Genomic DNA, 26,257 nt, shown 5'->3' with positions numbered 1-26,257 from the left:
TGCTTCTTTCATGGTGTGACAGCCTGGCCAGCCTTGACAGTGGGTTCCAAGAATCACAAGTTTATGGCCTGTCAGCTAGTACAAACATCCATCCATCAAATATCCCCCACTTGTTATACCTAGAAGACAGAACCTTGGAGGCATTAAGAAATGGGTGGCAGAGGGAAGTTATCTGCTTTGATACATTCAGTCTCTAGGATGAGAGAGAGCTGGGATGGTTGTTCTCCGCTGGTCTCAAAGATCATCAAAACCCCACCCCTGAACGTGGTTGGATCACAGAGCTCTGAGACACAGAGGAGATCCTTGTGCCCTTTTTTCAGCTCTACCTTGCCCTCCAGCAGAAACTGTAGCTCAGAGCTTTTAAAGTTTGGGCTATTGCTTGTTTTAAACCACAAATTGTTTGTTAAACAAGGTCTGTGTTCGTGCTTGAGTGGCTTTACTGAACATTAATGTCACTCAGTGGCCAAGTGTTCCCCAGGGAATGCTCCTGGCTTCCCCATTGCCTGTCTCTCACAGCAAGGTGGCACCCTAAGGGACAGGCCTGCTCAGGGCTGTACTCATGCCAGTTAAAAACCCAGGGTCTGCAGGACCAGTCCTGCCTTCTTGCTGCATTGTGGGGCTGTGACTGCTCAGGTGGCATCCTCACTCCTGAGCTGAAAACCCCCAAACCACAGCTCCCTAATCTTAAAGGGTGCCTGTAGTTTCTAATGCAGTTAAAGGGCCTTGTCCCAGTGTCCTCATTCAATTCTGGATTCATTCTTTATGTCCCCTCTCAAGCTCCTTGCTGGGACCTGGTGCTTTACTGATCTCCAGTTTCCCAGCCTTCAGAATCCCATGGGATGGCAGATTATGTGGAGAAAGTGAAGAAGGGCACTTCCTTTGGGTGGACAGGGGGATCCAAGGCCAGAAGGAGGGAGCCTGTGAAAGCTGGAAAGTAGGAGAGCAAATGATAAATTTCAGAGGAAGGACGCAGCTGAGGGAAGAAAAGGAATTTCTTTGGGCTGGGCAAATACATCTTAAGAGATTTGAGTACCTACAGGAACACTTCAGAGATGGTTAGCAGTGGATTCTCTCAAGGCCTTGCCTCTTGAAAGGACTTCAGGGCTCGGTTACTGCATGGACAATCAATCAGATGCCTGGGGGACAGGTTTTGCTTCCCTCTTCCTGCTGAGTTGGCTTCACATCACCTCTGTCCTCTCTGGGTACAGAGGTGTCTTAGGATACGCAAGGATATGCAGGGAGTGTTTGCAAGAGGATGGAAGCTCTGTTCCCTGACCAGCTCCTCCTTCCTTGATAATGCAGAGGCAGGCAGGGGAGCTGGGGGGGTGTTCCTGTTATCCAGTCAATAAATCATTTCCCTATGTTTATTATTTATCTCCCTGGCCAAGCCCTCCCCTCATTCCTGCCACTCTGAGCAATGGGAATTTTTGTGATCTCTGAGCAGCAGAGGCTGGTGGGCAGCCTGTTCTCTGCTAGCAGCTCATCCTCAGCCATGTGAGAGGAGAAACATCCACAAGGAGAGATGGAGTTAGAACTTTATTAGGAGAAACCTAGACACGACTGACTAAAATCTCATGTTAAGGAAAACACACAGGTCTTTTCAGGATTAAAAAATACAAATATATAAAAACTTACAAACAAAAACATGGTTTCCCCCGTCTGAGTGTGAATGTGTATTTAAATGCACAGGGAGCTGTACCAAAGCTGTGTATCAGGAGCAGGGATTCACTTTCAGTGGCCCTAAGAGAGGGAATGGCTCAGTCCCCTCATCAGCTGGTCCCAGGCCATTCGCTTGTGTAGTCCAGTGTTGGGAAGCTGTGGCCTGTGTCTGGAAGAGCAGTGCAGGGTAAACAACAGGGAGCAGCGTGGCTCTGTTTAGCAGATCTTTCCCAGAGGGATGTCAGCTCTGCACTGAGAAAATGTATCTTGAGTGGGAGCTGCCTGCAGACCTCACCCGCCAGACTCACAGTGCAGCCTCGGGCCACAGTGGTTGCTCTGAGAGGTTACAGTGGTGGAAAGACCCGGTCCATGGGTGATCTCTAGCACCGTGTGTGCCAGGGATGGAGTGGAGAGGATGGCCTGGTGGCAGAGCAGAGACTTGCTGTGGGGACAAATAACTTGACCTGTGCTGGCTGGCAAGCTTGAGAGAGCAGGCAGGAGCTGAATGATGTGCAGGACCTGAGCAGGGCTCTTTCTGCTTGCGGGGGATGCTGAAGCATTTTGGTAGGTTGGTGAGAAGACACAGGCCGTACCTCTTCTGCAGATAAACACAGGATGCTTTTCTCTCAAGTGGGCAGCTGGTAGCACCCTTTCAGCAGAATTCATGTTGCTTGAAAGATGGGTTTCAAAAAGGGGAAAACCACTTTGTTTCTACATGATACCCGTGAGATATCTGTTCTCACTGGAGAGTCTCTATTTCTGTTAATGGATGTCTTGCTTAGGATTAATGACATAAGTATATTGGGAAATTTTCCCAGTCTTCATCAACTGGTCATCTAAGTGATTTCCCTGGGGCCAGTCTGCTGCCGCTGACTTAGGAATGAGGAAGGGATTCCAATGTTAGACATGAGGCAGCTGTGCTCTGGGGACCACAGATGTCCTTATTTATGGGGAAGAGTTGTTCTATACACAGTGTCAAAAAATTCAAGTAGGATTTATTGTGTAGGTAACCTGGTATAAAATATCTGGGCTCAGGTAGAGAAAGGGAGGATTATAAGGAGCCAAAATGAAGGAGATGAGAAAATCTTTCTTTCAGAAAGCTGACTGGTGTGTTTCTGCAGGTGAGAGAAGCTTCTGCTCAGTACAGCTGCCAAGCTGATGTTGCAAACGTTGAATAGAGACCACAGAAGATTTAGAGGTCCAGTCAGTCTGTTGAATACAGAGTCACAGTGGATACCCACTGGGTAGGAGTCTGCTGGCCTGTGCTCTACCAGGCTAAGGGTGGGGAGTCTCTAATCCCTGTGGGTTCCATAGTGAAAATATAGCTGAGGGCTTCATATCCCGAGATTGGTGTCTCTCTTCAGTGCCTGTGGCTGCCCCTGCCTTGAGCTGTTAGAGGTGCTGTTTGGAAAGGATGGAGAGAGGATATTAAGACAGGGAGGTTAGGGGTGAGAGTTTGGAGTCCACTTTGCCAAAGTTTTACTGAGCACTGGGACAGCTCCTTCTCCTCGTCCCTGCTGGAGACAGGTCACACAGACAAATCATCCGACCTAGCCTTGCTGCTGGCACGGCTGGCCTTGCTGAACCGGCGTTTCTCGTTGAAGTAGTTCTCGGGGAAGGCAGGTGCTGCACATTCACTGGCCGCCTCTGGACTCTCCACGTAGCTGGACTTAATGAAGGGCCCTTCCCCAGCAGCATCCTCCTGGCCGTGGACCCTCTCGGTGGCGAAGTTGGCGGTGTTCTGCTGGGAGGCCATCTTGTTGCTGAAGGGGCTGATGAACTTCCCGTTGGGACTGGACAAGCACTGGTTAAAATCCGGCGGGGGGGTGTACATCTGTGCCCTCTCTGCCTGCGGGGCAGACTCCAGCCTGCCGGGGGCTGTGCTGGGGCTGGCTTTGTAGGACCGGGAGCACCTCTCCTTGGCTTTCTTCCAGCCCAAGTGGTACAGCTCGGCCAGGCTGAGGAAGAGGGAGAGCACGGCCACGGCCAGCATGAAGACGATGAACACGTTCTTCTCGGTGGGGCGGGACACGTAGCAGTTGACGGGGTGGGGGCATGGTGCCCGCTGGCAGATGTACAGGGTCTCCAGGAAGATCCCGTACAGGACGTACTGCCCCACGATGAAGGCCACTTCCATGGCAGTTCGAATCAAAATGCTGTAGACGTAAGTGTTCAGCAGGCTGCCCCTGAGTATGATTTGGCCTCCTGCTTCATCCCAGCCAGACAGCTTAGTCTCTTTCTCTGCCACGGAGCACTTCTGCTGGTAGTATGTGTCACCACCGTTTTTGTTCTCTCGGGCCTCTATTTCTGCCTCCTTCATCTTCCTCTTCTCCTCCATGCGCACCGTGTGCATGGCATGGCCCATGTACACCAGGGACGGGGTGGAGACGAAGATGATCTGGAGGACCCAAAAGCGGACGTGGGAGATGGGGAAGGCCTTGTCGTAGCAGACGTTCTCGCAGCCGGGCTGCTGGGTGTCGCACATGAAGTCCGACTGCTCGTCCCCCCAGGAGGACTCGGCGGCTGTTCCCAGCACCAGCATCCGGAAGATGAAGAGCACGGTCAGCCAGACTTTCCCCACCACTGTGGAGTGCTTGTGGACCTTCTCAAGGAAGTCTCCCAGGAAACTCCACTCCCCCATTTCTGCTCACCAGGAGGGGTGAGAAGTCTTGAGAGCTGAGCGCAAGCCTCTGTTGGGAGAAAACAGAGAGTGGTTCTAAGGAGGGTTAGGAAATGCCCAGCTGGTAATGGATGGAGTGAAATGGGTCTTTTGTTTTGTATCAGAGGTAATGTTTTAATTTGATCTGAAATGAACGAGGTCTGGTTTGCTGAAAATTTTGTTTCACATCCACTGGAAACCTTGTGTTGTGTTCAGGATTATTTTTTTTAAATTTTAATTTTAATTTTAATTTTTTAATTTTAATTTTAAAATTTTTTAATTTTAATTTTAATTTTAATTATTTTATTAAAATTCAGATACTGAAACAAAAAGTGATCTTCTTTTACATCTACAGCCTGCTAAATGAGTTCCCAAAACCTTTGAGTGTGAGCCAGATTTATTTTTGATTCAGAAAGTCCTTTTTCACTGTGATCTGCATATTGCCTCCTCTGTGGACTGGGGAGTTAAAGCAGCATTCATCTGTCTGTAGACTGCACTCTGGAAAATCCTTAGTGGGCTGATCCCCTGGGAGATAAGACTGGAATCTACAGCCTGGCCTGAGCAGTGGCACTGTCAGATGTTGCCTTTGTGTAATACCTGCACCACCACCTGGAATGTGAAATACTGGCAGCTCTGGGTTTCCTTTAGGAGCTTCAGTGCCGCCACTGAAGTGCAGAGAAAACCTTTCTGTTGCCCACCTGCTCCCTGTCCCTAGGTTTTGCTTTGGGTTTGCAGCGTTACCAGATGCAAGTGTTTCATTTACAAGCTGCAAATGTTTAGGGGAGTGTAAAGACTTTGGTGGGCTGTGCCAGTCCTGGAAACCTAATCTGCTGCCACCCTGTCATGCCTCTCTGAAAGGGAACTGCTGCAGAATCTAAATGGTGAGTCTTGCTCCTTCTGCTTTTCTTCAGTTCTGAGGAAAAATTCACGTTCAAATGAAACAGAAAAAGAAAAAAGCCTCCTTTGAAGTGCCTCCCAAGGACCAGCAGCTCCTGGGAAGTGCTGTTGGTAGGTGGTCTGATGGCAGGAAAGTTTTGCTGGACTGGGAGTAAGATTGCAAAGTGGCAATGCAGGAGAGCCTGCTTCAGTTTTGTTTCTGACTCTGACTGACTGTTTCTGGCCAAGTCACTTAACCTGATGGATAAAAGGAGAGCAGTGGGTTTAATCCATCTTTTGTGGGGCCCTGTGGGAGTGCTTGAGCAATCATTTGATCCAGTTATGCTCACCATACTTACCTTCCCAAGGCACTGCAAAGCTCTCCCTGGTGAGAGTTAAGGGCTGGGTGCTATAAAGTGTGCACTATTACCTTGGAGCTAATGTTCTCCCACAGTCATTCTTTTAGAAAATAGCATTTTAATAAGTAAATGTAAAAATAATCATCATAATGAAATATTAAAAGCACTAGTCAAGGTAAATCCCAAAGCCACAGGGACCAAATTGTTAACTCTCCTTTATTGTTCCTTGTCCTGTCTTTAGGAGCCAATTATTTTTATAGTGCAAAGAACATTTGTGGAGAGCAGACACTGTTAAAAGCTGAAAATTTACTGTAGCAATATTGTGGAGATTGCCTGTGAGCAAAAGCTGGAGAACAGATACACTTGTTGAGGGAAAAATATCCCCTCCTCTAGTTATAAGAGTGATATAATTTAATGTAGCAGTACACACCATAATTCATAGCATTGTTTGTTCCTGTGCTGTGTCCAGCTGCAAGGATGGATGGAGCAAAGATCAAAAGTTGAACCATCAAATTCCTGGTGCTGCTGAGGGCTGCCCTGAGGAAGGAGAGGATTGCCCAGGTATGGAGACAGGGCAGTGGCCACTTGCTACCCCACCACCTGTCAGAAGCCATGTGAGCAGGGAGATGGGACATACAGAAGGCAAAGGATGGACTTTGGCTCTTTCCTGCCCTGGCAGGCGTGCTGCAGTCATGCTGATGGAGGTCCTGGTGGCTGCTTGGCACATGCAGGAGCCTTGATCTGCTGCCAGCCCAGAGCTGGAGGAGCAGGAACACAGAAAATCAGCTGGTCTTTCTGACTCCTCTTATCTGCACTGATGAAAACTGGTGAATGTGTGGGTCTGTCTTACCTTCCAGAATGGCTTTGGTGCAGTTACTACATTCTGGAGAAATTAGCATATGGCTTCATTCCAGGAGCACCAGGGGATTAAACACAGGCAGATAAATCAGTGATGGGAAATATTTACAGACTGTGGCACTGAAATTAGTGTGTTTGCTTTTTTTTTCCCCAGAGTGCAGAAAGGCAAGCAGCTACCTACACCTCTGTGTTATGTGTCCCCAACACCACTATGCTGTAGCACAGCTGTATGTGTGGAATATTCCTTACAAGGCAGTATGAACAGTGGTGGGTGTCCTCACATTTCCAGGTGAGTTTATGTTGTTTACACATGCCTTTTTTTTCACCTTGCTTGGTAATGTAAATATGAACACAGTTCTCCCTGGCTGTGCAAAGGCTGAGGTTTTTCTTACTGCTGTAGGGAAGTACAATCACAAACTGAGCCCCCCTTCCCATTTATTCTATTGTGTTCAGGTTGTTTGGGACTTTACAACATCTTGTTTTCCCCAGGGAAGGCTTCTAAGCCCAGACATTTGCAGATTGTAAAAATCTGGATGTGCAGGACACAAAGTAAAGCAAACATAAGCACAAAAGGAACCCAGAAATAAAAAATGTTAATGGATGCGAGAAGAACAGCAATTTACCTGTCTCACACATGCACAGAATACTTCAAGAAGCTGTAAATCAGAAGGCTCTGAGGCTTAGGCTAGATAATAGGGACATTTCCTCTGCCCTCCCTTGCACAGCCTGTCTAAAGAAGGGACAGCTGGAGGTGCCTCCTGATCATCTCGTTACAGCCCTGTAGAGAGCTGAGGTGGCTGCTGCAAGGGCGTAGGTGGCCACAGGGGAACAGATTTGGAAACCAACAGAAGGAGTTTCCCTCCTAGAGCAGCATTTTTGGCTTAGACATTTGATACTTATTAGCGAGCTATTTTTGCAGTGCCCGATCAAGGGTCTTTGAGAGCATCTAGTTCTCTGCTGCCAGCAAGAAAAGAAGGATTGTCACCTCCTGACAGCTTTTCCTGGCTGTGCAGAGCTGCCCCTGACCTAGCCCTTCTCCTCATAGCTTTACTATTCTTGGGAATTTTCCATATAGTTCCTTTTCCTCATTCCCAGACTACTGTTGCCCTCACATGCTTTGACCTCTCAGCAAGTGAGCATCTGCAGCCTTTAAAATTCCTAGTTTGGGCTCAGTTGGACAGATCTTGTCTAACTCTGGTGTGGCTGGGCAAAAAAGAGCTCTGGGTATTCTTGTGGTACTCAAAGACTTCTACCAGTACTCAGCACCTGGTAGAAGACCAGCAGCAGGGTCATGCATATTCATGAGCAGTCGTGGGCCATGCCACTGCCCTTCCATGCTTTTGGCTGGCAGCTTTCTGCTGGATCCACACGGGAGCTGGGCACTGTCACGGGATCCTGGCACCGGGGGACGCGTGTGTGACACAGACCAGTGCAGCTTGGCACAAACCCAGCGACGTGGCAGCCCAGCTCAGTCATCACCTGGAGTGCCACTGAAGCTGAGGAAAACTCAGCATCACCCCACAGGCCAAGCATGGAGTCTGCTCAGCTCCAGGCTGCCTTGTGACTGCCAAATTCCACGATAAAAATACCCCAGCGGGGACGGCACCTGCTAGTACGCCAGGCTGGCTCGCCAGCTAGGGGCTGCTCTCTGCCATTCCTTTTTTGCACTGCCTTTATCTGCGGGAGGGGAAGTGTCTGTTGCCCTCTGAGCAGTTTTGCCCATCCTCTTGGTGATGCCACGTGCTCTGAAGGACGGGCGAGCATTTCACATCACTGCTGCTCGCTCCAGCCAGCACGCTCGTTCTGGTTGGAACTAGCCAGGGCTCTGATGAACAGCTAGCAAACCCACACCAGAGAGCCAGGAGGGCTGTTCCTGTGCAATCATCTTTATATGAGTTTATTTCCCTGGGGGTTGCTAGGAAGAAAGTTTTCCCCTCTTTAGAAGACAGGCGAGGCTATCAGCAGTGATATAAATAGCTGAGCTCAACACTTCAAGCTAGCTTTTCCCACAAGGAAGGTGACAGGAGGTCGCCATCTCTGCGGGATGGTTCTAAAATAAAGTGGAGAGTCTGATTATTACACTGTTTCTGCTCTCCCTTGCTGGGCTCACCTCTTCCCCGTGGCAGATCCCAGGGGCACCTGGGGAGGCTCTCCGAGGAAGGCTCCTTTGTGTGAGGCAGGCACACTTCCCAGGGAGGGGGAAAGTATCCGATTCAAAGCCATTGTGTTTTTGCCCAATCTCTGTGTGTGATTTGCTCAGTCAGGTACAAATGTCTGTCTCTGGGAATTAATGAGATTTCACAACAAAGTGGAGGGCCCAGCATGTTTTAAGAAGCTCACACTCTGGACACATGGCTGTGTGCGGAGGCCATGCAAGGAGTGCATCCCCACCAAGCTACTGAATGAGGAGGCAGCTGTCCCCTCTGGGTACTGGGCATGTGAGCAGTGGCATTGCAGTGGGGCATCCAGGCCAGCTGGTCAGTGCCTAGGAACTGCTCGTGGCTTTCCTCCCTCCAGCTGTGTTATCTCACACAGGTCCAGGCCAGCACGTGGCACAGCAGATCATGGTGGGTGTCTGGGCAAAGATCTTTGCCATGTGCTGACACTTTTTAGGCTGAACCCAGACAGGAGTGGAGCCCACACTGCCCAACTGTGCACTCACAGCGGTAGGCACTTGGGAAGGTCACTTCAAGCTCTGCACTGGAGGCTGGTTAATGCTACTTAAGGATCTCCAGCCCCTTGTTAGTAGCCTCAGCATCCCATGCAGTGCAGATTTTGTCACCTCTGTCTTGCAGATGGTGATCACTGGGGTACAGAAGGGACAAACTGCTTGTTTGAGGTCACTGTGTTAGAGACAGCTCAGGGGTTGTGACTTGAAAGATTGTGTCCTTTTTTTCTATGCAGCCCTGCATCTTTTACCTCATGACAGCAATACAACACTTCTTCTACAGCACATCTGCTTCTACAGACCACAGCCCTTCTCTCTTGTGCCCTCAGACTGCACTGTCTTACTTACTTGAAAGAAAACCCTCTCCTGCTGCCCTTCTATAGCAGGTACACCTGGCAGAACCACAGATGTTTTGTTTTTGGTTTTGTTTTGTTTTGCATTGTGGGGACACGTGGCTCACAACATTAAATTATTAGAACAGAGTTAGAAATGCACTGTGCAGAGCGGGTGCAGTGCTTTGGATTACAGATGGTTTGTGATGCTAAAGCCCACCTCAACAGGTATCTTTTTGTTCAGAGTATACTACCATCCTTCCTAGGGGTATGCAAGAGACAAACAACAACCTATTAGGCATTTTTTTCCAAACATTATCTCTCTGGCTTCATATATACATGCATATGCTTATGATAAGTTTCAGGCCAGTTCTTTAACCAAATTTGTTACTCTGATCTTCACATGAGCCTGGAATAAATAGCTTTGTACTTATGCTTTTAAAGAAAAATAGTTGACATTTGCATTGGTTCCATTCTACTTCCTTGGGTTCAAAGTCCTGTGTTGAACCAGTATCAGAGTGACTTTGACTTTAGAGCTGAAATATCATGGGAGGACAGCTCTGTGTTAACAGCTCTTGTCTTAGAAGACAGACATCCAATGTTTCTTATCTTTCTGCTCCTCCCAAGTTCACTGTAATTTCTGGAAGGGCCATGCTGGTATCCAGACCACTGGCCCTACTTGTAGTTGCAGACAGCTTGTTATTCCTTGACGAGGTGTGCTTTCCCCCTCCTCTCCAAATGTGGAAAATCTCAGAGTTCACGAAAAAGAGAGTGGGTGAGAAGATAAGGGAGCTGAATGACCCGTCACCTCCTACACACAGGCACACAACCCTGATGCACACAGGGACACAGACAGAGAGGAATCACTCAACACCTTCAAGTGTGTACATCAGAGATGTGTTACATGCACAGATGATAATAATATGTAGAATATTTTCATCTGAAGTGATGGTGGAAGCTGCAGACTCCCAGTCAGTTGAATTTTTATTAGTTGTCTGTCCAGAAAATCTAATGCTGTTCCTCCCCCTGTGCTTTCATATTTCCAAATATTAGGGCCAAACTCTGCCTGATGTAGTCTCAGGAGACCAAGAACAGAAGACACCTTGAACTCAGATGAGTCAAGCTGAGGGATGAATTTATCCCACTATCTTTAAAAAGCTAGGATCAAATAGTTACATGATAGTGGTATCCAGGCTTACACTTAAAATGCAGGAGCATCTTCTAATTCTCTTGAGATTCTCTCTTTTCCTTAGAGAAATGTGGGTCCCTAGAGACAACAACAGATGTGACAAAACTGGACTTGGGATAAACTAAATGCAGAGCCACTGTGCTTTTTGCTAGGGAAAAAACCCCATAAATTCTCTCTCTAATGTAAATGCTGGCAGCTTGATGCTCTTTCCAGTATTTTTCCCTTTGCAGAGAGAAGCTGACCTGTATGAATTTGCAGATGATACTAGATAGGGCAAAATAGAAGTGAAGAGATAGCCAAGGAAGGCATTAGGAGCTCTGGGGAAAAAAAAAAAAACAAGCTGTGAAACTTGGGGGCTGCTGTAGTAAAAGCTGTCCCTGAGCTCTGCTGAGAGAAGCTGATGTCAAGCACTGCTCAGTCTGTGGGGAAGGCTGGTGTAAGGAGATGTGCAGTGATGGCAGCCTCACACTGGGCACAATATAGCAGCAATTAAACCTGCCCATCTGATTTTAGGTCGTTCACAGACTGCAAGAGATGCAACTTGTTACAGTGTTGAAGTAAAACAGACTGGAGAGGTAATGGGAGAAGGAGAGAGCTCTCATTCAGACTTTTCCCATCCTTTCTTCCTTCCTCTCACCCCAATACCTCCCTGCCTATCAGTCCCCTCCCTGCCATGGTTCCCCTACAGTCAAGCTCTCACAGAGAGCATTTCCTCAGTTTTTTTGGCAGTTTTGACCAGCTAACCCTCTACAGCACCCAAATTGCTAATTCTTTCAGCCTTAGAAATGGGAAATTTTCAGCAACTATTTCCCACTTATTAGTACCTTGTCAAATCTCATTTCTTCCTTCTTTCCAAAAATCTGTAGGATTCTTTTCACACTCCAGCCTCATTGCTGTATCCTTGCCTCAGTCTGACTATGTGAGTGGATTACTTTTTGTACTCAGTGTATGCACTATCTATCTATCTATCTATCTATCTATCTGTCTGTCTGTCTAGCTATATATATATGCACAAAAATACATCCCCCTTTGAGACCAACTAATACTTAATTGGCAAAGCCCAGCAGTAGGGAGTTAGGAAATGCTGGGGTTACTGTTCTCAGTAATCTTAATTCAATCTCTTTGTGCCTGTGCCTCTTAGAGTCCTTAACCACATCCTCACATTGTCACCTCATTCTTTGCACAGGATGCCTGCCTTGTTCTGTGCCAGCCTGGCGGGGGCTTTCTTGAACAGCAGCTATTCAATGTTTTGTTTTCTCCTCATTGTTCAGTGGGTGGCCTGTGCCTCATTTACTGTACATTATTCAAGTCCAGCTCTAAAGACAGAATTATTAGTTTCCTCATGGGTTTTCCTATGGCTTTCATCACAACAGTATCTGATGGCTTCACAATTATAAATCTACTTACTTTCATTACCACCCAGAGGTGAGGAGATGATATTAGATCAGCCGAGGAACTAAGGCAGCAAGAGATTAAGATAAAAACTATTCATTAATTTTGGAAGCTCTTTGGTGATGTGGCTAATCTGTTGGTGCTTTTTTTCCAGTGTGCTTAGCAGTGTATAATGTGTATTCAAAGCAGAGCTCTGTCTGGTTTGTGCTGGAGTGGGAGAGTTTATCACTTCCACCAGTTGTGCCACATGTAGAAGTCAAATATCCAAAAGACGAGAAATGGGCATTTGTGGGGAAACTTGCCTCATCATGACAGAGGAAACTGGACTAAGAAACAAGAGTTAACCCCAGTCCTCTTGGATAGCTTTATCTGACTACAAACTGGAGACAGTTTTTCTCCCACCCCGCTATTCCCTCCTTTCTTCACCAGACATCTGAGTGCAGCAGAAGACCCTGGAGCTCTGCAGGCTTGCCAGACTGCTTCACTTTCCAAGCAACCCTGTGCTCTGACCAAGGCATCTGTCAGCTTTTCTGCTTCTAAGGGAGAGCAGTTTCATATGGGAATTCTCAGCCATTCTCAAAGCATGTCCGTAATGACATAAAAAATGGAGAAAGGCAGAAATACAAGTGTAAACCCTGTAGTTCTTACATTAAACCCCCCTGACCTCTCTTCAAAGATACACTAGAGAGACTTAAAAGAGTGCATCTCTCTGTTCATTGCATGCTGTGTGGCATGAATATATCTTTGTTTCAGGGAAGAGCTAGCATGCTGAGTATTGTTCACAGAGATCTCTCTGTTGCTTATCAATCGCAATAAAATTAATTCCCCCGCACCCTTACGAATTCCTAGCCCAAATATTGAAATCTCTCTGTTGTCTTCTGGGAATTATTTCTAATTTTAAGCTTCTATCCTTGTGCCTCATACAGCAGCACCCAAAGCATGGAGCAGTCTCCAAACTGCGCTCCCTAATGACATAGGGAGTGCTGAATTACTCATTCCTCCTTGTCTGCTTTCAATGCTGCAAGATAAATCAGAAAATGGGCAAATGTGTGCAGAATCTATGAAATCTGCCTGAAGGTCAAAAAAAGAAGAGAGGCTAAGGTATGAAGTCCTGTATTTTCTGTGTCAGAGTTTGAATTTTTTAATGCCCATATAGTACTAAAAATATTGTGATCATATATACTGTTGAGTGGAAAAACAAAAAAAAAAACAACCAACCCCAAATACTTATAGTAACAGGAATACTTAACATAGTTCCCAAGCGACCAGAGCCTGATGAGTATTTTAAACCCTGAAGCCTCAGGAATTCTCCTAAAGTACTGCTCTGCTCCCAAGGAAAAGGGGAACAAAGTCAGAAATGTGTGCTCGTCTCAGGGTAGATTTTGAAAATACCAGCAAATGCAGAATTTTTTGGCTCCTGATAGAAATACTGAATACTGTGAGGCTTCTGAATAAGTCTTTAAGCCTCTCCTAGCTGCACACACATGTGCACACATATGTTACATGCATGAAGTTCTTTAAAGAGTGGAAAACTTAGGCAGCAGTAGAGGAAAACTCTCACACACTGCTTCACCAAGGAATTTAGATGGGTTTGTTACAATGAAGGGAGAGTTCAATGCCCACGGCTCATTCAGCACAAGACTTTTTAACTGAGGTTTGTCCAGAAAAGCCACTTATATAATCCTCTAAAGGTTGTTAGGGTATTTGAGGGACAGGGGCACTGCCTCAGTTTACCTGAGCCGTTAAAATCAGAATGCCACAAAGCTCCTTAGACATGACAAATGGGAAGCCAAACGACCCTTCAGGAAATCAAAGGAGCCACCACAGATCTGAGGTGGCAATTAGTCAGCAGCCTTTACACTCAGTGAGACTGCTTCCTTCCAGGTGGGTGTGTTCCAGGGGTACCATGTTCTCAAGGTGGGCTATTCTTTGAAAAAGCAGCATTAAATCATGGAAATGTAATTGCATAATTATTCCAAGTACAAAAAAAGGGGGGAAAAGTTAAGAAGGCAAATAAAAGGAGTCAGCAGCTGCTGGTGTGGGAGAGGACATTTGTCCCTTCAGGTCTGTGTGCCTCCTTGCTGAGGCTGCCACAGGCAGTGTCAGGATGGAGGAGAAAGGCATTCATTGCCTGGCGGCGTGCATAGGACGTGTGACTGCGAAATACCAGCAAGGCACTTGTCTGCACTGGAGTTACATTCCCAGGCTCCATGTCACAGACCAGCCAGGACACAATACTCCCTAGGAAAAGAAACTGCAGTATTTTGAAAGCGTCCTGCACACTTCAGAATATAGGCGGATAATGCAGACGCTTGATAAAGTGTTTATACCCCGAGAGCCTCTCCTAGGTAAGAGCTCCCTTCACCACTGTCCCCCGAGCAGCCTGACAGCATGCTGAAATGGGATCTGACAGAAATGGCAATTTGCACTTTATACTGTCTGAGGGAGGATGTTTGGGGCTCTTATCGTGCTTTCCTATACATTGGAATCTATTGGTATCTATGTTCATTGCAGGGAAGTTACTTGTTATTTCTGTAGCAGCCTGTGGCAAAACAGTTTAATTTTTAAAATGTCCCAAGCCCACCATGTTACTAGTGGGAATGTTTTGAAGAGAAAATGAAATAAAAAGTAAATTTCTTAAGTTATTTTTGGCCATCCTTCTTTTCCTGCCTCTCCAAATCCTTTTCCCCCCTCATACTGCTTTCCCCTTGAATGTAATAACTTGATCTACCATCGGCACTTCTGCAATTCTGTTATTTCCCCCTCATAGTCGCTTACCTGATTTCCAGTGTCTTGTCTTCAGTCTCCTTTCCTTCCTTTAGCACTATCCCTTTTTGTAATGAAGTTGAACTCCTTCTTCTCAGTTGCTTCGTTTTATTCCTTTAATATGGTTCTCTCTCTCTCTCTCTCTCTTCCTCTCTTTCTCTCCACCCCCTTTCTGTGTCACTTTCTCTCTTCCCCACTGCCTCTCCGCCTTTCCCCCTCTTCTTTCTTCACCTACTTTTCTTGTCTCTCCCACCCCCTCCAGACTAATCTTTCTATTTTCAAACCTGGTTTCCTGTTGTTTTTCCTTTAAAGACCATGGATCTCAGTCCTGCCTCTCCATTCTCAGCCTCTCCCTGTGCCACCCTCCTCATGCCGACAGGATGCATTCGCTGCCGGCTTCGCGCAGTCCCTTCCAGTCACTGCTGCTACTGTTCCTTTGCACATCTTCCCACAGATAACATTCCATGGTCTAAGCCTTCCCCAAATGAAAGGAGACAGCATTGCCCCACAGTTACACCAGCCAGACCCTGGAAAGCTTTTTCCATGCAAGACAAATGATAGTTCAACCAACAAGGGACGTATTTCTGACTCATTCAAGCTTAATCTGGCAAAGCAGAGTTCATGTGGAGCAGGGTCTTCCACCACTTAAAATCACACAGAACTTGCTCTGCTGGCTTGGACCAGGGGCCCAGCAAAGCTGCAGCCTTGTCCTAAAGGGCACCAAATGCTTCCCAGAGACTTTTTACATGTCCTTGTACTGATAAATAATCTGCCTGTCAAGAGAGGTGTCTTTTGTCATGCCACCCTACCTCCACCTCCCCACACACACAGATGCACGAGCATTTGGGCCTCTCTTAAAAATGTTTTTGACATACCAAATGTCTGAAGGTCTTGTATTTCATGTATGTGTCAAACTGAGCCTCTGAGGCCTGCACATCAGAAATGGCCCAGCGAGGAGGCAGAATCAGAGATGCCTTCTGGCTTTGATAAAGGTCTCAAAGAACTGGAGGCAGGAGAGCGAGATTTGCACAGAAGACTCTGCTGACCTGAGAACCGACTTGCTGCACACAAGCTCCGGTGGTTATCCCTCCAGCAATCCTTCCCAGGCTAGGTATCTCCCACCCAGAACATTGCCTGGTGGTCTCTCTGCATCAGTGAGTGCAGATAATGAAACAAAAGCAGTCCCAGGACTAAAACACAATGCTGGCAACTCTTCTAATAGTTTTTCTCCCGCTAATTTAATACCTCCTTCAGTCACAAGATTGAAAGCCGGTCTACAAAGGAACAGTGTTGTGCAGAGGCTACCTCTGGAAGCATGTCCTGTGTGGACACTGTCACTTTGAAGTTAGGAGTGCAACTCTTTTTCAGCAGGGCTGTATCCTCACTGGTGGTTAGTGCAGGATGCAGGACAAAGAGTGCACAGTAAATTCCCACAGCAGCTCAGTAACCACCTGGTATGGAGACACATATAGTCATTTGCTGCTTCATTTCTAACTTTATTGGGAGCCCTTCTGTGGCTTTTAAGAAAATAGAAATGTTTCTGGAGTTTTTTCTCCCTCTCCTGTGTGGCAGTTGTGTATCTGCAATGGAAATTCACAGGAAGGAGAATATCATTCCAGCTTTTTGTCCTTCTAGAGTAATTTCCACAAAGCATTATTATGGAAACTCATGTTGATTTTATGCCAGCGAGATTGTCAAGGACTTCATCATAGAAATGTCCAAAAAAAAGGTGTTAATAATACAGGTCTAGCTCACAGATGGCTTTGGGATAGGCTAGGGATAAGGCTTGTCAAGTGTTTTTCACATGCTGTAGAGAGACAGGTCCTGTGAGAGAGCTGTCTGAATTACACTCACCTCCCTGCATGGCTGTACACCCAGGGTAATCAGGGCTGATTCTCCCTGCTCACTCCTTTGTGTTTCCTGCCCAGGTGTTGTTCCTGAGTGGCATACAGAGGTGATCCTGAAGCCAGCAGATACAGTCTGCTTCTGCTGAATGTATGAGGGAGGGGAGAAGATTTCTGTCCAACACATGCATGATGCACAGGACGTACCTGTTACGAGCTCTTTCTGTTTTGGTGCTGGTGGCAGCTATTTGGATTTTGATGCACGGAAAGGAAATGGTAAAAGAAAGACAGGGAGGCAAAAGACAGGGGAGTAGAAATGTTGTATGGATACTTCAGCCAGCCCCTCGATGTTTCATCCCTTCTCTACTGCACTCTCTTCAAGGAAAAACAGAGGTGTCCTGGCAGCTTCTCCAGCCCCTCAGCCAGAAAAATAGCTGGTTTGCTCAATCTTAAGCAGGGAAGAAGAATTTTGAACTACCCTCCCCAAGAGCCTGTTATGCAAAACTTGTCTGACTTGAGTGAGGAGAGCAAGTGGAAGAGAATGCTCCCCCAGACAGTGGGAATGAGGAGAACAGCTGACAGCTTTGCCATGTACAGCTCGCAGATCACAGCACTTTGTGAGGCTGTGCAATGCATTTCGAAGGAAAGCAGAAATAAGACCGTGAGGCAAAGGGAAAATAGAACAACATGTACTATCTTTTGATCAAAACTTAAGAGCTTTCTTGGATTAGAATTCCTGACCCCCTAGGTAAAAGAAACATAGCAGACCTTATCTACCTGGAGTTCAGTAAACCATATGATATGGTGTCCCAGAAGAAGCAAATTAGTGTAGAAGATTCATCTGAAGAAGACAGGGATTATTAAATAAATCCTCAAGTGAGTAAGAGACTGACAGAATTGATACACCAGTTCCTTAATAGGTTGAAGGGAAATTATCTGTGAGGCTACTTAAAGATTGCTCTTAGGACTGATCTTTTTTTATATTTCTGTTAATTACCTTGGCACAGAATGTAGAAATACTAATGAAATCTGCTGATGAAACCAAGCTGGGAGGTATCATGAGGGCAGAGGTGGATTCCAGCACTGCAAGAGCTGAAGACTCTTTGTGACTGGAGTGATCAAGGTGAGGATAAGTGGGAGAGTGTGAAATCACACACTAGGAACTTGTTGCTTGAAGAGTAACAGGAATCTCCATCTCCCAGGAGAGAGAGATGGAGAAAGATAGGGAAGGTTCCTGGTTCAAAGGAGGAGGAACCAGCAATGCTCTGTGGGGGTGAAAAAGGCAAGCAAACTTTGAGGATGTAGCAGTATTTCCAGTTGCAGTGAGTGGAAGTAATGTCATCCAAGAGGATGAGACTTCTCCAAAATAGTGTCTGCAGTGCTGCTCCCCCACATGCAGGGAGGATATTCAGCCTGGAGCAGGTACAGAGGAAGGCGGTGGGGTGGTCAGAGGGATGGAAGGTGTCTCAGCCAACAGTGTGTTTGCTTATCAGTCACAGCAGTGACTGCACAGAGATATTTGAGCTGATTTGAAAATAGATGTGCTACCAGCTTGAGCTTTTCAGCATTAATTATTTTGCACTGAACTTCATGCTAGTGCAGCTACACAAAGTAATTAAACCATGGTGTGATGTGCCTGCAGGGTGAATACTATAAGGGAGCTTAGTTACTTAGTCTGGCAGAACAAAGGTTAAGAGAGGAGAGATTTGCTGCCTATAAATACTTTTAGGAATTAGGGGTTGGGAAAGTAAGTGCTCGGGAGAGAGCAGAGCTACATAAGCTAAAGGACAATGTGGCACAAGAATAAATAGATATAAATTGTCCATGAATGAATTTAGGTTGGAAATCAGAAGGTTTCTAAGCAACAGAGCAGGCAAGGAGGTGCTGGAACAGCATTTTAGCAGCACAAGTTAGGGTGGAAACCTAATGAGATTTAGGACAGAGTTTAGTAAGTTTAGAAAAGGCCATTTGTTTTGTACTTGCCTGTTATTCAAAGGGACTGAACCTGATAAACCAAGAGGTCCCTTTTTCATTCTATTTCCTGTACTTGCCATAGTGCCTTATTAGATCTGCAGCCTTGCATACAAAAGCCAGGTAAATCTGGAGCAGAGTTTGTCTGATGAGTTTTTGAGCATCAATCCCATGGATATTTAATGGAGGGATTCATTCCGTGCCTGAGATTTAAACAAACAAAAAGAGCAAGCCAAGACAATGCATGGAGAAGGTCTGCAAATGTACAGTAGTATAGATGAGAGCTCGCATATGAAAGAACTTCTTCACATAAAATAGGTGTTCCCAGGGCAGCTGGCTATGCTGGAAGGCTGTTTCAAATGCAGCTAGATGCTCTCTTGAGATGTGGAATCTTAAAGATATTGTCTGAAGGGAAAATATCTTGTAGATTCCTGCCATTACCAAGGACTTGAGGAGGATGTCAGGTTTACTGCATTGGGAAATTTCAGAAAAAAAACACCACCCAACAGTGGTTGAGTTAATCTCTGCTGCCTGGCCACAGCACTGCACTTATTCTGGTTCTTCATAATGCTCCATGCTGGACAGGCACCTCTGGTACCTTCTCTAAAGCACCAAAGGATGGTACCTTCCTGATGAGACATTTTATCTCAAATCCCCATGCATGGATATGATTGAAAGAGAAGGCCAGAGAGGGAAGTTCTCTGTTATACATTAGACCTCTGGAGACAGCTTGAAGGCACCCTCCAGCAAGAAGCAAATTCCCAAGGACAGGCTGGGCCCAAGGGAAGAGTAGTAGCAAAGGCCCCTGAATAAGAATAGTTTTATAGTCACAGTTCCTCATTTAGTAGAAAACCCCAAATTATTCCATATGGATGGATGTGTTCATCTCCCCAGTCCAGAGTACCATACTAGCACAGAGTGAGAAAAGAGGAAACAAGGAACAGCAAGTTGTGAAATATCACTCTGTGTCAGACTCATTTGCCAGTAAAGTTTTCAGCAAGGAAAACTGGAAGAGGTTTTCATCTCACTGAGGAGAAATTGCCATTTATCCCAAAGTAAATGCACAGCTGTCAGCTTGATGTTACTGCAAACAAAGTAAGGCCCTCTCACCCCTCCTGCTTCCACTTCTCAAGTCTGCAGCATCTCTGAGTAGTTGAGAAGTGCTTTGCAGATGATAATGAAATTGCAGCTCCTATAAACACCCTCCTTGTTTTACAGGTGGAGGAACCAGACCATGGAGGGCATAAAGGATTTGTCCAAAGGATCAGCGAGTCATTTTTAAGCAAGGAGTCCTCATCTACCTAGCCACCAGACATTCATCTTGTCCTGCAAACTTCCAGCTAGATGGATTGCTGCTTGACAGAAATATGTGTGTATACATATCCACATAAATATGTTTCCAAAAGAAGAAAAGAAAGAACAGATCTTTACCTCTTTTTGCTGAGCCTGCACAGGTAGAGAGAGGAACAGGTAAAGTTGACTGAAGGGTGGGAGAGCTCTAGCACAGCCCTTTGGTCTTGCTGGAGCCCACCTCTCTGCCAGTGTTCGGCTCCCAGAAGAGATCCTGAAGTGTCTGGGGGAGGACACTCGGGGCAGGGTGAGCGGAGCCCCGTCAGCTCCCAGGAGCTCAGCCTGTGGTCTGACACTGTCTCACTGGCTGGACATCCCCTCCAGCCTGGAGGACCAGTGCTGGGGGAGACTCGCTCCTGAGCTGTTCCTGACATGCACTGGCAGCTGTCTGCTTGCTATTCTTTTAAAGGGTCTTCGTGGATCAGGATAAAATGTGATCTTACGCAGGCGGCATTGTAAGCGCAACTTGGCTCAGGTTCAGCTCTTCCTCTGGCTCCCAGCTACTCTATTTTTATTGAAGGAATTTGAGGCTATCAGAAAGGAAGTCAAATTGTTTTAGGAAAACAATAGAAAAGCAACTTGAAGTTTATTAGCTTCCTGCCCAGGGCCTGTGACCAACTTGTCAAAGTTATTAGAGTGATGGCAGAACTATTTATTTAAAAGGGCCCACGATTTCATTCCTGTTTGGGCCTTAGTGAAAACAAAGGAAAGCCATAAAATAATATCTGAAGGGAGCAGATGGCTAACTGGTAAATGGTGTAAGGTTGGCCTGTGAGCCAACACTGGTGGTGTTCCACCAGTGCAATGGCTTTTGTGGGATTTTTTGCCAAATGAATGCCTGGACTTGCATTCACAGGCCAGTCTCATCACCCCAAATTCCTTACTGTGGCTCATATTTTCAAGTGGAAGCCTCACACCTAAGAAAACAAATTTGGCAGGAAAAGGTCTTCATTTAGAGCTACTGAAAGGAGGGAAACAATGCAGCAGGTCTGCAGGAGAGCCAGGAATAGAGCCCAGGTGTCCCTGACCCTGTTGGACTGCTGGAGCCCCTCGAAAAATATTTATATCCTACAGAAGCAGCTGCAGCCTGCTTCCCCATCTAGCTCCCCCAAAGCAGCCACACCATGAAGTCACTGAATGCATGCTGGCATGTAGCTGGTGAGAAGAATGGGCAGCCAAATCATCAAAGTGCCTGTGAGCCTGAGCCTCCCTGAGGAGCTTCATGGTTTGCAACAAAACAAGAAGAGAACAAAACAGGTAACTGAGAAGCGTTTGCAAACTCTACCCAGAGCAATGCCACATGCCTTGTTCAGAGGGCCCTCTGCTAACTGAGTGTTTAACCAGCTTCCAGGGAGGATATAGGAAGAACTCACCTCTCCTTTCAGCAGTGCAGTCTCTAGGAACTCGGGTGCTGAGGTACTCAGCTCGCAGAGCTATGCACAGAGGCTTTGCACAGCTCAGCAACCACTCTTCAGATGAAAGGAAGAAGAACCCACCTCAAGAATTCTCTTCCTTCTTCTCCTCATTAGCTTAACTAAAAGTGGGAATGCAAAGCTGCAGTTTTCTCTGAGGCCTGGGGCAATAATGCATCTTGTATTGGCAAGTGATAGAAGATCTTGGTTTATATGTTCCCTTTAATTTATCCAGGTTAGGTGTTTATAAAAGAGTCAAACTGAGTGCATTATCTCTGTAAGGCCCTAAGAAACTGGGTCTTAAAAACTTGGTAATTTTAATGTAAGTGCAACAATCTTTCCTTTATTTAAGGTGTCCTTGCAGCTTTTAGAAGGTTTCTGTAATTTCTTTTCCTCTGAGATATTGCCTTAGTGAGCAAATCAGCCAAAGAAGTGTGCTGAGCAATGCAGCATCCCAGTTCATCACAGTCTGTAGGTGTTTACTTCAAATTAAGTACATTCTTGAGTTGCATTGATTGCAGTGTAATTTAATAGTCTGGAAGTTAGGCACCCTACACTGCCAGCCAGGCCAGCTTTCCTGGGGCAATTCCAAGGCAGACAGCAGATAGTGGATATACCTCTCCGTGGCCTCTGCAGGAAGAGATGCCACATCACATGATGGTGTTCTGGCAGCAGAAAAATATTTTATTTGTCCTTATTTGGGGTCTGCGTCATCTGGGCTGGTATCACTTAATCTGTGCTTTGTTCTGGTGAGTAGTGTTTTGATTCTGAATGTGATCTGTGAGAGTTTTTTGTCCGTCTCTCAGGCCTGCTGGACTCCTGGTAGCCCCTGAGGCTGAGATCCTGCAAAGTCCTGGTCATGTGAGTGACTTGATATAGTTACAGCCTGGGGCCATCTGTGTGAGTAAGGTCCCTCCATGTACCAATGTCATAGAAAGGAAAATGCTGCAGATTATTGAAACTCATGATTGTTTTTTTCCTTCCAGAACCCAACATGGTTTCTCAGAAGCTCCTGGAATGACAGCAGTTCCTAGCCCGCTGCACACATGGCTGATGGGAGGACTTCTCACCCCAAAAGGCTGTGACATGAAGCCATGTGGTGCCAGTGCTGGCACCAGGTTCCTGGGATGTGCTCTCCCATCCTGGAGTTAAGGACTTGTGCTGCTGCAAGACCCCCAGCTCTAAACCTTGAGGCTTTAGGAAAAGTCTGCCAAGGTAGAAAGAATCTCAGGCACGTGTCTCTTCCTAAAGCAAGCTGTGGGGTAGGAGGACCTCAGCCTGCTCTATACTTTCTCCACAGAGGGAAGAGACACCAGGAGGTGAATCTGCTCTGAAGGCAAAGATCTCTAGAGCTTTCCCTGGAAGTCAGCTTCAGAGGAAGAAACAGCTGAAAGGATTTGAGGGAAAAGGGACATGTGCTTGGATGATGTTGAGTGAAACTGAAAAGTAAACAGTCTGAGTTATGGGAGGATTCTCAGATGGTGCATATTGCTCCCAGCCAGCTTGTTCTCTTTTGTGATGGTCTGAAAGAATCTCAAGGCATGACCTCATGGGTAAAATTAAGAACGTTATTAATTAAAAAAATCCATGAATCATGATTCTTCCCACCAATTTTGTGATGTGTGTTGGCTGGATTCTGAAGCCTTCTGTAAAGTAAATCACAACAAATGGTGGGGGGCAGGAGGGCACTGCTGGCCCAAGCAGATTAGAAGGGTGCATTTTATACTAGAAGACCAAATATCCATGCGTGTGCAAGAGCTCACAAGCCCAGCAGTGCTGTGGGACAGGGAAAACGCCTTTTTAAGGGGCTTTCCTTTCCAAAGTGTGCCATGAGCCCTGTGAGAGAAGCAGGCAGCCCTGCTCCTTCATGCTGCACTTCTGTGTGGCTGCATGAAGCCAAATCCTCTCACAGGCACACACCAGGCATGTGGTGTCCTGCGGGTTTATCAGAGGAAAACTTGGAAAAGATTTGTACCCAGTTTTGCTTTCTGGAAGGGTGAAGGATTTGGTCAGTTCAAATCTCCATAATTGTTTTTCTGGACAGCTGGGTTTCCTGGTAAAACCCTGTCTGTCCACCCAGAGAGGTGAGAGGCTGCAGAGGAAACAGGTGCGTGCATGAGTCACCTGCAGCCACAAAGCCAAGGAAGTGGTGCCCTGGCTTCTCCCCACAGCCACACAGGGAGCCCTCCTGGCTCTCCAGGTGGCCACAAGCTCATGTTTAAAGTTACAAGGAGTGGGGAGGAGGCTAGGGAGTTCTCTGAGGACTGAAGTCCTGCCAGAGGCCTAACATAGAGCTTTCCCCACTTAGCTTCCCATTTAATTTAATTTAATTTAAATTCTCTCTTGGTGCTCATACATAGTATGATGCTCTGCTCCATGTAAATCCAGGCACTTCATTCTCACTGGGTTCTTTGCATGCTGGAGCATCTTGTTTTTATAATGCTAAGTGGAGGCAAAGATGAAGTACGACCACAGGACACATGAGAGAAAACAATCCCCAAAATTGCTACCTGTACTTAAGTGTTTCATTTGTGGGTTAATGTCTTTTATCTCTCTGATTTAGTGACTCACAGATGTTTTCAGAATGGGCTTGCACTGTTGAAAAACCCCTGTACAAGCTCATCAAGAAACCTGGGGATAAAATCTGACCAGTAAGTGATGTCAGACAGGATTGTGTTTGCTTGCTGATGTTTATTGCTTTCCTTGAAATGGTGGAAAAGGAAGAAATATTTAGACTTGATTGAAACAAGTTGAAGTAGCTATAAATTCATTGTTCTTGTTATGAATCTTGCAGTTCTGTTTGGCTTCTTGGTGAGAAATGTGAAATTTATTTTCCTTAAAATCTACTCCTCAGGTTCAATTGGGATATGAACAAATAGCTATCAAAATAATAGGCAATTTTTTTCCTGGCTGGGGGTGATTCATCTTTCTGTGTGTGAGAAACAGAGATACCTAAGCAGTGCATATTAGTAGGATATATGGTTTTTGCATGTGATACCCATGTGATGTGGCAGAGGGACTTCCTATAATTATCCTACGTCTGTTGAAGGAGACCAGTAAATTGGTTCTTTCAGCCCAAGAGGAGCCCAAGACTGATTTTTCTGACAATGCTTTCAGTATTTAGGAGTGCTGTCACCAAACCAGAGACACCACAGGATGTGGCCACTGAAAGAGCACTTCAGAAAATGAGTGGCAGTGGTTAAAAGCCACGCAAGATTGCTCACAAGAAGCAGAGAATAGGGAAATGGGAATCCTTGATGTTTTCTGCTATTCCCACACTCTTTCCCCACTTGCCTCTCAGGCCAGATTTGTGAAGAACCATGTTTCTCCCTCAGGGAAAGTAACAATTTAACACAGCAGGGAAGAAAGAGGTTTTGTGATGTGCTGCATGAAATGATGCAGTATCGCTCAACCAGCATCTGGTAAAATGTTCCTAAATAGCCTCATCTTCCTGTATCAGCATTTCCAACATCAATAATTTTATTGGTAATAATCAGTAAGGTCTGGGATTTCTTGGAGGAGGATGGATGGCTGCATTTGGGGAGAGAATCTAAAGGGCTTTGAAGAATCCTGATAGAAAAATGCTGAGGCAACACCATAATTACTGAGCTGAGAAATCTGCAGCGATTTGCACTTCCCAAATTGTTTGGAAAACATGAAGAATGCTGCCTTGAGAGTAGAGGCTGATGCCTTAATGCCATCAGATTCCTAAGAGATGGAGAACTCAAAGTGCTACAATCTAGGGTGAATCTAAACCTGACTTAAATGTTTCTCCTGAAGCTCCTGTGGCTGTCCATGCTGGCCTCAGGAGATGCTTTCTTCAGAACTCCTTACAACCCTCTCAAATACTTCTGAGAGCAGCTCTTCTCTCATTTCTATCAGGTAGGTGCAAACAAATCCAAGGCAGTCTTCCAGTCAAATTCTTTCTAATCCAGGTCACACAACTTTTCCTTCCGCCTGAGCAATCCTTTCAATTTCTCCTCCTCCTCTCAGAGATCTGATCATTCTTGCATTAAAAAAGATACTTTGATAAACTACTTCATATAGTTAAAAAGAATTATTCTCCACCCTGAAAAATGGACTCATGTGAAAACTCCAGCACAGGAACCACGCAAAATTATCTTTCAGCTACCAAAGTGATGTGACCTAGGAGCCTGCAGCTGTGTAAGCAAATAGACCAGCCTTAGAAGAATCCATGCAGAGGTCAGTGCTGATCTGTGGGCTGGTAATCTGTCCTGCTTTGTGCAGGCAATCTGCACTGTGCTGTCTGCATGGGAACTCACATTTTGTTTCCAAGCACAACAAAGCTGTGAGATGGTTCAGCTATGAAAAAAAAGACAATGGAGATGAAGAAACTGTAATGACAACATTAATATTATCTGGCCTCAGTAATGGTCAGAGTTCTCCAAAGATGGAAATTTCTGGGCCTTCTGCTTCCTTTACTCTTCTGCTGTTAGCTCCTGTCCAAGTGTCTGATCCCAGCTGGTGATGGTCAGAAGGGCCCTGCAGCATTTCCAGCGGTTGGAGCAGAACTGTGGTGACTCCGGTGACACAGTCAGTGTGGATAAAATGGAGAAATTCATTCTGGACTGGGTTGTGAGGTGCAGTGAAGGAGAATGGGGACACAGCAGAGAAGACCTATCGCTTCTGTACCTGAAGGCATCTTAAAGCCCTCAGAGCTCTGGAGCTCTTTGTTCTACTACCCAGAGCAGCCTCCATGCAGCTGTATGTGATAACAATTTGTTCTCTGAGCGATACCCTTCCTCAGCTCTGCCACCATCCAGGCTGGGCTCAGTCTGCCTGGAAAAAAAGATAGGCTGCTGGAAGAACCAGTGTCTAAAGGGAAGATTGGTCTCAGCTGATAAAATTAAAGGACAAGAAGTTCAAGTCTCTTGATGTCCCTTTCCGCCTGAATTATGCTG

At 46.1% G+C, this 26,257-nt stretch overlaps 1 protein-coding gene and 1 non-coding gene across 9 annotated transcripts; one reads left to right on the top strand and one right to left on the bottom strand.

Annotated features, from left to right (window-relative positions):
- Positions 1 to 1,523: 1,523 nt before the first annotated feature.
- Positions 1,524 to 20,094, bottom strand: GJA5 (gap junction protein alpha 5). 2 transcript variants are annotated; one of them, XM_015632340.3, is made up of 2 exons: positions 20,005 to 20,094; positions 1,524 to 4,349 (listed from the first exon to the last, which is right to left on the bottom strand). In XM_015632340.3, the coding sequence occupies exon 2, from the start codon at positions 4,298 to 4,300 to the stop codon at positions 3,188 to 3,190; it is 1,113 nt and encodes a 370-aa protein (XP_015487826.1). In that variant the 5' UTR covers positions 4,301 to 4,349; positions 20,005 to 20,094; the 3' UTR covers positions 1,524 to 3,187. The 2 variants fall into 2 exon arrangements, with proteins under 2 accessions (XP_015487826.1, XP_015487833.1); XM_015632347.3 differs by lacking the exon at positions 20,005 to 20,094 and adding an exon at positions 14,771 to 15,067.
- On the top strand, positions 4,598 to 24,414 carry LOC107206473. Of its 7 annotated transcripts, none has more exons than XR_004499723.1 (5): positions 4,599 to 5,326; positions 6,023 to 6,114; positions 6,566 to 6,700; positions 17,610 to 17,725; positions 19,792 to 24,414. It is a non-coding gene; the product is annotated as an uncharacterized LOC107206473 (transcript). The 7 variants fall into 7 exon arrangements; XR_004499724.1 differs by having other exon boundaries at positions 4,600 to 5,199; XR_004499727.1 differs by having other exon boundaries at positions 4,606 to 6,114; positions 19,792 to 21,180; positions 22,142 to 24,414.
- The last annotated feature ends 1,843 nt before the right edge of the window (positions 24,415 to 26,257 follow it).

The sequence above is a fragment of the Parus major genome, chromosome 1, assembly GCF_001522545.3.
Source record: "Parus major isolate Abel chromosome 1, Parus_major1.1, whole genome shotgun sequence".
NCBI classification, from domain to species: domain Eukaryota; kingdom Metazoa; phylum Chordata; class Aves; order Passeriformes; family Paridae; genus Parus; species Parus major.
This window is presented reverse-complemented; position numbering and strand designations above follow the sequence as displayed.